This window comes from Acipenser ruthenus, chromosome 2 (assembly GCF_902713425.1).
Source record: "Acipenser ruthenus chromosome 2, fAciRut3.2 maternal haplotype, whole genome shotgun sequence".
In the NCBI taxonomy this organism is placed as follows: domain Eukaryota; kingdom Metazoa; phylum Chordata; class Actinopteri; order Acipenseriformes; family Acipenseridae; genus Acipenser; species Acipenser ruthenus.
The window spans coordinates 15,113,139-15,126,150 of record NC_081190.1 but is presented as its reverse complement, the minus strand read 5'-3'; the positions used below and the strand labels follow the sequence as shown (position 1 = coordinate 15,126,150).

Genomic DNA, 13,012 nt, shown 5'->3' with positions numbered 1-13,012 from the left:
CTTTATATCTTCCTTAACCAGTCTGACCAGTGGGTGGTCACACCAGAAATCACAATCTGGAGCTGCTTTTACCTCTACAAAATAAATCAATTATTTGTTCTAACCCTTTTGATAAGTTTATTATATAGTAACATATTCCAGTAGCTTTCCTTTTTCACATCATATTTTGATATTAATTATTCTAATTAGCTAACAAAGAATAGTATCCTGGTAACTGAAACGTTATTTTTAATAATGTGGGGACAATGGAATAAAAGCAGTAGTATATGAAATTACACCATGAAAGCATGGACAAGTAAGCAATAACAAATCTAGTTTGAATCTACCTTAAATGAAATACATGTATCAGAAATAATATTATGCACACAGTGAATGATACAGGATTAATATGTGAAGTCAGCAAAACTAAATGCTAGCAAAAATCATTAATTCTGAATAAAGATTAGATTATAGGCTTCTTATAATTCTGAATAAAGATTAGATTAAAGTCCAGGGCTTGTAACCAGAAGGTCACCGGTTCAAATCCCACCTCTGCCACTGATTGACTCACTGTGTGACCCTTAGCAAGTCACTAAACCTCCTTGTGCTCCATCCTGTGGATGAGATGTTAAATCAATGTCCTATTGTAAGTGACTCTGCATATAATTCACAGTTCACAGCCTACCTTTGTAAAGTGCTTTGTGATGGTGGTCCACTATGAAAGGCACTATATATATATATATATATATATATATATATATATATATATATATATATATATATATATATATATATATTTGGAAAGATACATGCATACATTTCACCTTCAACCTTTCATTTATTAATCTTGTCCACCTCCCTATAGCCCCTCTCCACACTTCAGCTAATGATGCTCCATCACATACTGAAGGCTGAAACGTTGACTGCTAACTGATTTCCAAAGTCAATAAATCTAGCCTTGCTTTATTATCCCTCCTCCCTGCATTTAACATGTGGTGAAAATAAACAGCTACTGTAGCACAGTGGACATTCTGGAAGAACTTCTTTCTGGCCTGCTTGTTATCCCCAAGCATAAGTGCACCACACTTGGAGAACGCTCATTTAACTTCATGGCTCCGACTCTCTGGAACTCTCTCCCAGCTTTGGTGCGTGATGCTCCCACCATCGCTCGCTTTAAATCAACTCTCAAGACCCACCCGTTCTCTCTTGCTTTCCATGCTCTTTAAGCCTGATATCTGCTATTAGCTGCTGAGTTGCTGCTACTATTTCATGTATTATGCTACTATCATGTATTATGCACTTTCCACTGTATTTAATGTATTATGCATTGTTTTTACTGTAGATTATGCATTATGCATTTTCTGTATTTAAAGTATTATGAATTTTCTTGTTGTTACTGCATCTTGTAAAGCACTTTGTGATGGTGGTCCACTTTGAAAGGCACTATATAAAATAAAGATTGATTGATTGATTGATACAACAGGCATGGTCATCTTTCTGTTGAGATTTCTCCTGAATCCAGGCCACTGCGGTGTCATACACTTGAGAAAATTCTCACTCTCACGTCTGGCAGTATTGGATTAGCTGGTTTCAGGTTCCCACAGCTTGCAGAACAATACTAAACAACTATGCCCTTTAAAACATAATCCATCAAACCACTAAACTAATCAAAGTGACCCAGTGTATAAACAGAATACACAATGGGTCACAGTGAGTAAAGACCTGTATATTTAACTCATGGCTCTACACTCTTTATCAGACCTTGATATAACACTGATCACTGAGACTGTTATGCAATTTCCTCTATTTATACACCAAGCGTGGGTTTTTTAATGTTGAGATGCTATGGATCCCAGGTCATGGTGATGTCCTACTGCTGAGAAAACACCCTTTCCAATACTCTGCATGGGCACAAGAAGAATGTGTGTTGGACGAAGCAGGGTTGTGACGATCATTATTCACATGTTCGTGCTCTATTGCTAGACTGGAAGTGCTGTCTAATCAGCGATTTCAAAAGCAGAAAAGTACCTATAACCAGTGGCCAAAAGTTTAAACATTCTCCCACACCAGTCTTGAAAGATTCATGTCCAGATATCCCCTTCATCAAGCCTTGGACGTGCCAGAGCAGACAGGTTTGTTCCTTTTTGTTTCATTCCTGCAGATTTATAGTCCCGATTGTGATGCAAAGGCTGAGGTAAAGGTCAATTTCAAAAACCGTCATCAATCAAGCCCTGAGTGAAAATAACAGAAAATCATTTCAGGAAAAAATGAATAAAAAAAAAATCTACACAAGCAACTAACTCACATTGCACAGTGGGGGATCAGTCCTAAAGATTTTATTTGTAATTAAGAAAAATGTAAGCATTTGAAAAATAAAGATTTCCACTAGATAAAACAAAGTATTTTATTCCCCCTGATACTTTTTAATTAGATCAGCTGAACATAAAAATAACTGAGCTTTCAAGACCACACAGATTTGTTCTTCAGATGGTAAGTGGAAACTAAGTTAAGGAAAGTTCCAGGTCCGTTCAGTTTGTACACATTAACTCCCTGTGAATATTACTTAAAGAACATACTTTATATCCATTACTGATCCTCATAGGCTGGATGAGATGACATTTAGGCTTGATGAGCCACAAGTCACATAAGTTGAAGCTTTGCAAATAAGACCTGGTGTATCCGTGTTTTCACCATGCCCATTTATTAAAGCATACCTTGAGAAGTTGTGGACGAGAGTGTGTTAGGAATTCTGTTCCCTCTCCCTCAGGGTTATGTAGAGAATTGAGCTGGGCGTACTTTTACAACTACTACTAGCCTCATGTAAGTAATGTGTGTTTTGGTGTGTTTGTGCTGGTGATGGGCAGGGAAGGGGAAGACATGTGAGAATGAGGAGGTGGGATAATTAGTTAATTGGTGCAAACAGATGTTCACACAGGTGTATAAAAGGGAGCTAGAGGTTCCATTCAGAGCAGCAGCCCTGGAGAGCGTTTTTGTCTCCAGGTGTGGGGGGAGAGTGCCTTTTGTGAAAGTGTTTGAGAATTGTTTTGTTTAATTTGTTTATTTCTGTTGCCCGTTTCGGTTCATTATTGTTTAATAAATATGTACATTTGCTCTTTCAACCTGCTATTCCTGCCTCCGAGTCTCTGCATTGCCGCCAGACAGCCTCTGCACCCGCTCTACCCTGCCACAATCCTACAGCAGGTGCAGACACTTTAATTCATTAAAGGGGATCAAGCAGTGGGTGCAGATTAAAGAGGCTGATGTTGTGACTACATAGCTAAGCAAATTCTGCCCCCGTAATGATGAGAGAATTTGTTTAGTATTTTATTGATTTGCATCCCGGTTCCTGCGTATAACCAGTCTTAATGATCCGCAAATTAGTTCAGTGATTGCGCATGAATAAGGCTGTGGGAGCATTTGGAGGAATAGGGCACAGAGATTGTGTTTCAGAATAATATCAAACATTAGGTTATTGTCATAACCCTGGTTCCCTGAAATAGAAATGTAACCATTACCGAATGGGTATTTACCTCATAGACCCGAAACCTGAATAAGATATAAAGCTGCTCAGCCGAGCCTGTGATGCAGTCATGTCAGCCCCCGAGGGTATAAAGGACTGCGCACACAGATCTCAGCATTGTTTTTCCTTTAAGCCTGCTGCAATCATGGAAGCAGTGACCTTGAAAGTTAATAGTTACTTCTATTTCAGGAAACCAAGATTATGATAATAATCTAACATTCCCTTTCAAGTAAGAAATGTAACCATTACCGAATGGGTCAGCCAAGGCTGTCTTGTGCATTACCATTCGGAACCCCAGTAACAAGAAGCAATACCTGTGTTACAAGGGTCGACTGAGAAGCTGTCCTTAACGCTGTAGGGTTTTGAGGATCCACGACATTAAGTCTGTAGAACCTAGTAAAGGTATGGGGACTAGCTCACACCACTGCATTGCAAATGTCCTTGACAGAATAAAGCCCTGGAATAAAGCCCACAAAGTTGCCATGCCGCTGGTGGAATGGGCAGGGAGCTTTTCTGGAGGGGGCAAGTTGGCTCGCTTATAGGCAGTCCTGACTGTGTCTGCTATCTATTGATCAGTGGTAGAAGCTCTGCCAACAGTGAGAGCTCAACTGCAGTGGATGTGCTGTCCGACTCCACGTCCTCAGACGGGAACACCAGCTCCTGTTCGCCCACCTCCTTAGAGGCGGCGAGGGAGAGCATGTCATCCTGCTGCCAATCTGTGCTCTTAGCCCCCTGGGACCCCAAGGGGACAGACAGGGCCGAACGTACATGCAGTAACTCTTCAAACACCATTCCTTGGTGATGGCGACTCTTCTACTTCTTCCTCAGGGGGAGAGGCAGAGGAGGATGAGGAAGACCGTGAAGACGGCTTCCTGCCTGGGCTACTTTCCTGGGTGTGTCATCCGCTCTCCCTTGGCACAGAGCCATAGGGTGAAGATACAACCACCTCTCTACCAGAGGGTGGTGGGGAAGAGACCTGTGCAGGAGTGAGGGATGCAGAGCGCTCTGTAGAGCTGTGGGAGAGGCATTTCTTCAGCATACCCCTGGAGAAATGTGCACAAAACTTGCAGAAACTGCGGTTCACCAGTGCTTCCTTTGCGAGATATGGCACCAGGCAGGAAGAGCATTTGCCATGTTTATCCTCAACAGGCAGAATGGCCTTGCATGTGTACAGTAACAATGTACAGGTGCTGCCTCAGTCTGCTTAGAGACAGCAACGGGGCTGTTCAAGACCCGAATAAGACCAGACCGGACTTGGTACCAGACCGGAGATGTAAGCACCGGTCAGTAGCGTGTCGGAAGCGGGATGGCACTGGTTCGGTTTGGTTCGGTACTGGTTCAGTGACTGCAGCACTGGGTCAGTACGGTTTGGTACCGGGAAGGAACCGGGACTGTTCAGTGACTTTTAGCACTGGGTCGGAACCAGGATGGTACCGGCTCGGTTCGGTGCGGTACAGTACAAAGTCAGCCGACTTACGTTGCTTGATCCCTGGGAAGGAGCGACTCAAGCCACTGGCTTCATGCGGGGCACAAGGCCACAGTGGGACATAACAAACAACAGGCTGCAGTGCACAAATACGTGTAATTAGTAATACAGCGATTATTTTTAATCACATATTTGTGTAAAACACAATAAATGCAAAAATCTATAGCAGAAAAAGTAACAAGTACTTCTCTGAATAGGCTCTCCTTTCAGGTCAGTTCGTGAAAGGAAAAATGGCACAGAGATCTGTGCGTGCAGTCCTTTATGACTTGCATCACAGGCTCGGCAAAACGGCCGGATTAACGCAGGGGCTTTAGGGGCTGTAGCCCAGGGCCTCAGATTTTGAGGGGCCCCCCAAAAATCATGTCTGTATGTATCGGAACAACAGGTATGTTTTTACCAAGCCATATTGCGTTAGAGGAGCAGGGACTGCCTGATCATATGACTTGACCTGCAATCAAGTCACGTGCCACTTTTATCAGGTGTGCTATGCTTGTGCCAATTTGGCCAATTTGGCCTTGCACAACTTACTGATATCGTACAGCTTTCTTAAACTGGGTTTCCATTAAGTTTTTAGGTTGTCTTAAAACACATACTATCCTTGTATTATTTGCTAAACATTTTTTGACTGCATATACTGTATATTTACTACAAACCTATTATACATGTACATATTCGTAAGACAACACAATTCCAGATAACCTGCTATTACGACAAAAGAGTCTGCAGTTTGCATTTCCCATTTTGTATTTGAAACTGCCAGTAACTAACGCTGTGGCCAATGCTCATTCTCAAAACTGGAGCTAATGCAAACATCGAATCAGGTAAAATATGGATCAGCTAAGACTGAATAATTTGACATTAATGTTAATCGAGCGTGGTGGTAGTAAAACAGTAAAGGGAAGCAAATGAATATGCAAAGAGGGGCCCCCAAAACGAGAACAGCGCTGGGCCCTCGTTAAAATGAATCCGGCCCTACTCGGCGGAGCAGCTTTGTTATCTTATTCAGGTTTCAGGTCTTTAGGAGGTAAATACTCATTCAGTAATGGTTACATTTCATACTTGAAAGGGAACTAATTGTACACTGAGTTCTTGGACTGTTGAAAGACATTCCCTCATTTTGTAATGGTCAGATTTTTTAAAAACGTTGCAATTTGTTGTTTGTCCTTGTCACTATTTGTAAGACCCAACACTATTTGTAATAAAAGCCTTGCCATGTTTTAGCATATTGTGATAAAAATAGGAATATCTGCTTTTCCATGGGGATTATTGCTGTTATAAACTTACACACACGGAACATGTTAAATGTGTGTTCAATCAAAAAGGTATGCAGAGCAGGCATTGTGGTGTGTTTAATCCATATCATGTATTCTGTATTACCTCTCCTAGTTTAGGAGGCACTAGTTTAGTATATTCCTAGTGTTTAAGCCATCCCCGCATCTTAGCTAATAAAAAAAAAAAAAACTAGCTTCCATTCCATTAGGTTTTTATAAATTGTGACGAGACAAATTGCAAAAACTGTGACAAAATATCACATTAAAAAAACATGAGAGCCTTTCCTGCTCTACTCACACATACTTGAGACACACACCATACTCACTTTTAAATGGGGCTTACACTGCTGCCAGCCCCTCTCTCCTTTTCAACAAGTGCCAGGGAAGAGTGTTCAGCTCTGGTTCCCATTGTTCTGACTGTCCTCAAGACTGGCAGTCTGCCTACCCACAAGCACTCCTTTGACATTGGAATTCCAATATAGGACTGAACCAATGTTTTCAATACAAGCACTTTGTGCAAACAGCTGCACAATTTAACTTTCTAATAGTAATGCTCTTACACAATTAACGCGGTGCTGCAAGCGAAAATGTGCAGCGATGCAACAAAATGAATAGATACTTTTGATAAGTATCTTTCAGACCACAGGCAACACGGGAGCGACACCAGGGCAGCACTGGAGCGAACCGAAATAAATAGGATTGAATCCTATTTTTTGCGATTTGATGCGTGACAACTAGGAATTGACCAATCAGAGAACAGCTTCAATTCACGTCATCCAGCAGGTTGCAGCAGTATCCAACAGAGAAAAAATAATACTTGCCGTGGAAAAATACCCAGAGTTTTACGACAAAGATCATCTCAATTATAAAGATGCAGATTTGAAAGGTATTATATAGGAGGCTATTTCGAAGGAACAGGATAAGCCTGAAATTCATGCTTTATTGCCATATGCTGAAATACCGTGTTAGTTTTTGAAATGTCACATATTTCAATTTTTGTCAGTTTTTCGTTAAGTATATCAACATCTGCAAAGTAATATGTAATTCAATATGTTAGCATAACATTATTCAGCAGGTTTCATTTGACTTCATAAAGCAAAATGAGTTCATTCTATAGGGTGATGCAAAAAAGGCAATGATTTCCAATTGACTATAAAATGATTTTTAAAAAAAATATATAAAAAATTAAAAAATTTAAATAAAACATAAAAGCTCATAAATTTCTTTATTCATTTGTTCGGTTGTAGCAAATACTTCCAGAAATCTCACCTGTTGTGTGCTTTCACTGAAGAGCGACTGTTTTGGAGCGAATTCTCTCGGTCTGTATTCCAAACTTGTACTTCCAGAGCTTCGTTTCACACTGTATTTAGACTATATAAACTGTAATTAGACTATATAATGCAACACCTTTTTTAAATTTTGTGTATACAGTTGTGGCAGACTCATTCATTAGAACCTAATTAAAGAAATGTAGCTTTGTGTTTCTGAAGCGTTATTAAACACTAACTATCCCAGTTGACAAATCAAGGCCGACTGCAGTAGTTTAATAATACCATATTATAACAAATGCTCAAAAAAGAAAATGTTTAATTCATAAGCTTTAACTTGAGAGTATACAAACCATATAACTGTGTTTTATTAATAAGCTTCTCTGGTGTTATCCTGTAATGTACCTTACATACAGAGCCAAATGAAGCCTGCATGCTCCTATAAGTGTGGCTAATTAAACAGCTGTGGACCTTAATACTGTCATAATCATAAAATGTGGCCATTACATGCATTTGTTTCTAAGAAATAAAGTGCCCAAGTCAGAGCACACCTGAAATCAGCCCAAACAAAATACAAATAACAAAGAAATACAATTACAAATAAAAAACAGACACATCTGCCATAACATTGTAAATAGGGAGCAGGGACACCACAGAATCCAGCACAGGACAAGGTGTTTAAATCGTCCTGGAGGAACACAGGCCCGTTCCTCACTGACTTCTCCTTCTCATTCATTCAGGGAAGGCCCTAAAGGTCAATGCTGAAAATGCACTCCTCCAACACTTCTAATATGTACGTGTACCTGCAATGTTTTGGCAACTCCCTTGTGAAAACCCAAATTGGATCTATGACGTGCACTGGGGCAACCAAACCAGAACGACTGAAATCATCATAAAACTGCAATTTAAAAAATTTGAAATGGCATTGTGAATCGATTTAGGGAAAGGGGGATAGTTATAAATATACAACATGTTTCTTTCCAATTGCCAAAACGTTCTGCCTGCTGCACTGTGCTATCCAGAATGTTTTGAGCTCGCAAAATGATGCTGCAGTGTGATAGAAACTTCACTGAAAAGCCAACCGCAGGATTTATTTTTTCCTTCTTAAAACCTTAAACTGTGATCAAAATAACTTGTTTAATCTAATTTCTAATGAATTCAGCTGGTGTCAACACTCCAAATCTGATTATCGGTATGTTTTCTGTGTGGAGATACAGTGTTTTTCAATAAGCCACTTTACCCTATAGGGTGATCCACTGTTTTCACATCTCACAACTTCAGAGGCTCAGAGAAAAGAACTCAAGCATTGTTACATACGGGTAGCACTTTATTGTACAATGGTATATACAGAAAAGGTAGAGAGATACAGATTTAATCAGTATAAGGCCTCGTACCATATTCAAAGATTTTTGCATTGAAGGTTGCGGTTATTGGTTCATTAAATACGAAGAGCTTTGAAAATGAACAAACATAAATACAAATAATAAATCAACTCAATTAGAGAGAGCACTGTTTGGATTTCTGAGTGAAATAGCAAGACACTGACATTTATTTTTCCATTTCAAATCTTCCTAACTGTACTTCACACAAAACTAACAAACAGAAACACTTTAGTTCTGTGTAATTTACGACCTTTCAGTGGTCCATTTCACGTCTGCCTAAAGCCTTAAAAAACAACCTTTTAGAAGTGTCACGATTTTAAAATAGTATGTTTCATATTAAGGGAAACATTTCCTTTCTGTTGCGTGGTTTTTGTATAGATTTTAAGGCTTTTTGGTCTTGTTTTCTTGGTTTGCCTGATTAGTCTGAAATCTGCTGCATTGGTTTGAGGTTGGGAGAGACCTAGTGGAAAAAAAAGGAACAGATAGTTAAAATTACTACAAGGACTAAACAAAGATTGTAAACAGCTGCATTACTGTAAGTAACAGACCAGTCTGTGTAAATGGGCTGTCCATCACATGACTGATGAGTTTGTTTTAGAAACAATATTTCAGTCCCTCTGGTCTCAGTGGTTCTCTTATTAGGTAGTAGTTGTTCGCTTGGCTTTTCATATGCAGACCAGTAACCCCCCCCACCCCACCCCCCCCCCCCCACCCCCCACACACACACTGAAGCAATAAACTGTGGATACACCATGAAAGTTCATGGAGTAAAGTAGTTCTTCCTCGAATGACAATGACCCAGTAATCTGTCTACAGCCACTCTCATTAGTGAAACCACCACAGCACACCTGGAACATTCAGGAAGTATTCCTTTTATATCAACAAGTACATATGCATGGAACAGAAAGTATGTTTTAACCTAAGATGAACAGCTGAATTTGGAGAATTACTTTTCTTAGATCTTCTGTAACTTGGTTAGATTTGTCATTGGATTTGAATGAATGCAAGACAGAATCCAATTTTTTTTAAAATAATAATAATAATAATAATAATAATAAATTTCCCTCAGCAGCAAATATGAAACAGTTATTTGATGCTAGATCTCTCAATATTTGTTGTGTATCATAAGGTATTCATTGCTATTATTTTTAATGTCAAGTCTGATTTGGGGTTCCTGTCCTCGCACAGTAAGACACCTTTACTCTGCCAAACTGATCTAGGACTCAAACAGTCCAAGATTATCTGGGATACAGTGATAGCAACTCCATTTACCAATATTTGCAGGACACAAGATCCCACAGGAAAACAGTGCAAAAGTGATTTATTTATTTACTTCTTTAATACTGATACACAGTCTATATAAACATTAAACATGCATACACAAGGGAGTTGAAGCCATATGGCCCATCAATTTACTGGCTACCTAAGGGAACAATACTGCAGCAGAATTTTGTCATTATCTAAAAAGGTGATTCTAGAGCCACACTGAGTTAGGTGATGGGAAATCGATGGAAAGCTGTTAATCACAACTTCATGTCCAGTGTTTCACCGTCAGTTAAAGGCCAACACAAAGTGTTAACAGTCCTGTGGTGCAACAATCGGCTGATGTAGCGTGCAATGTCCCATGAGGTTTATCTATTGCAATTATGTAACCATTCTGTGTTGTGTCTTAATGGCATACTGAATACTTAAATATATCATCAGGGTTCTCCATTGTCTCTATATTAGAGAAGCAGAAATCTCCATTTGCATCGTCAGCCCCCATTCCAGGTGTTGCTGAAGTCACTAATGCTCATTCATTACAGCGAGTCTAATTACAGTTGAGTGCTCTGCTTTCCAGGCAGTGTCTATAGAAATCCCTGTATCGCGAGGGCACTGTTTTTCTTCAGCAAATAGCTGGGTGCCTATCAGGTCAAGCTGACTAAATTAAAAGATGTTTCAGTTTTAAAACTGTAACAGCCAAAATAGTTTATTCCAGACTTGTTAGAAAGTCTGTAACAGTCTGTAAAAACAAATTTGCTTTGGATTGTTATTGTGGATTTGTTGTAGATATTACTATTAAGACACCCACTGTGCAGGTATCGCAACGTCCCTAAACAATATGTTAAAATAAATGAGTATAAAAATGAGTTGATTTTGCCAGTGCTTGCTAGTCTATTAACAAGTTTTAAATTTAAAGCATTTTTGTTTCAGCTTTATTTTTAAAGTTTTCACCTGTGGCAATACTGTCCTACAATTACTACATGATACTGTGATCATTCCACTGTCTTATGTTAGTGATCCAGAGCTACGTTTTAAAACTGAGAGTTAGCAAATGCCTATCGATAAAATGTACTGCAGCTACTAATCCTTTCCAATTACTGGTATCTTAAAATTAAGGACTATGTAATGATAATGCTGTAATTTTTAGAAGGCCTTCTTCGTTCTTATACAAGTTGCTGCAGTGACATTGTAGATGCTATAACGAGTTACTGTAAATGAGATACTGTTTTAGAAGAGAGATTTCATTAAGTAAACATGTATTTGAATGTTTTTGAAATTAAAAGTAGAAATGCAAAACTGTGGCATTTTTCTTTGTGAATGTGCTAAGTGAAAAACTCCAATTCAAAAACCATCAATCTACCAAGGTAGCAAATCCACGAATTTAATACCAGTCAAAATGTCCTGTTACATAGTACATTAAAGTAGAGATTCAGCTTTATAATAAAACAACAAATTATTACATAACATGCAAAAACAAATGTCATACTTTGACAAAAGAATTTGGGCAATCAACATATTTCGTATGAAACCCATTCGTTGCTGATTGTTGACAATTACCTCTGCTTTAATTTATAATTTTTTTATTATTATTATTAATTTATTTACAGAGACTAAGGTGTGTGAACTATGCATCAGCTGCAGAGTCACTTACAACAACATCTCACCCGAAAGACGGAGCACAAGGAGGTTAAGTGACTTGCTCAGGGTCACACAATGAGTCAGTGGCTGAGGTGGGGATTTGAACCGGGGACCTCCTGGTTACAAGCCCTTTTCTTTAACCACCAGACCACACAGCCTCTTTCATCCTCAGATATTTATATCTTTCAATAGAACAATTTGAAATTACAGAAATCACTTTCTTTGGGGCTTTTCTCATTTTTCTAACAGTTTTGTCTGCGACTGCGTATCCACACACGTATTCTTCTTAGTACTGAATTACGACTATTATCCTCCATACTACGACGACTGTACCACTAATAAAACCAAGCATGCCAGTGGCGTGCATCCCCAGCCGCAGCTGTAAGTACTGTATTTGATGAGCACCCCTGCAACAGGCCTGCCATCGTTTCTCTTTGACCTCCCAGCTGAGTTCTGCTTTACTTACTGTGAAGTCTGTGCCGGTGCAGTTCTTGACATCCTCCACTGTCAGTCCTTCCCATAATTCAATGAGGGTGAGTCCTTTGTCCTTGTCTACATCAAACACAGCCTGTAATGATCACAGGAGAAAACACTATCAGTCCGTTTTTTTAGGGTTTTTACAAGCAGAAAAGTCAATATGTTTAAAGTGGTGTAAAAAGTTGAAAAACTGGTAACTTGTAGGCAAGAGACCACTGTGGAGCGTCAGTACATTTTTTTTCTTTTTTTAAAACATCTGTATGAATGTATAAAAACTATTTTTTGTAGATGCTTCACTGATGCTTCACCTGTTCAGTAGGTCCTCTTTAGCATTTTCTATTTACTGTATCATTGCACAAACAGTTACACTTAAGTATTGGGGGGCAATTTTAAGAAGAGTTGCATTCTGTTGTATTGTAATGCGTTTTCATAAACACATTAGCCCCCCATGGCTCGCGTTTGTGCTTATCTTTAACCAGAACCAGGCGCATAGGTTTATATATGAAACCAAAGGGATAACTACATTGTCACAAAAAAGACTAAAAGTTAGTATCAGAGCAGCTAGGGTGGGTTGGTAATGAATTTGTATCTCTTATTTTTTACTGAAACAGTCCCGCATACAAGCACATGTGGTTATCTCATGTACAGATATTCAGATATTTCCCCTCCCACTCCCCACACTCTCACATAAACTACACCTTTTTTGTGAGATTATGTGGTAATGCATT

General features: G+C 39.1%; 1 protein-coding gene across 1 annotated transcript in view; it reads right to left on the bottom strand.

Moving 5' to 3' along the window:
* Window positions 1-8,830: 8,830 nt before the first annotated feature.
* The window catches only part of LOC117966268 (succinyl-CoA:3-ketoacid coenzyme A transferase 1, mitochondrial-like), a 62,373-nt gene continuing 58,191 nt past the window's right edge, over window positions 8,831-13,012 (bottom strand). The window contains exons 16-17 of the mRNA XM_058990107.1: window positions 12,274-12,375; window positions 8,831-9,366 (exon numbers count right to left, since the gene is read on the bottom strand). Coding sequence (XP_058846090.1) covers window positions 9,325-9,366; window positions 12,274-12,375 — 144 coding nt within the window. The 3' untranslated portion in view covers window positions 8,831-9,324. The remainder of the gene's footprint in view (window positions 9,367-12,273; window positions 12,376-13,012) is intronic.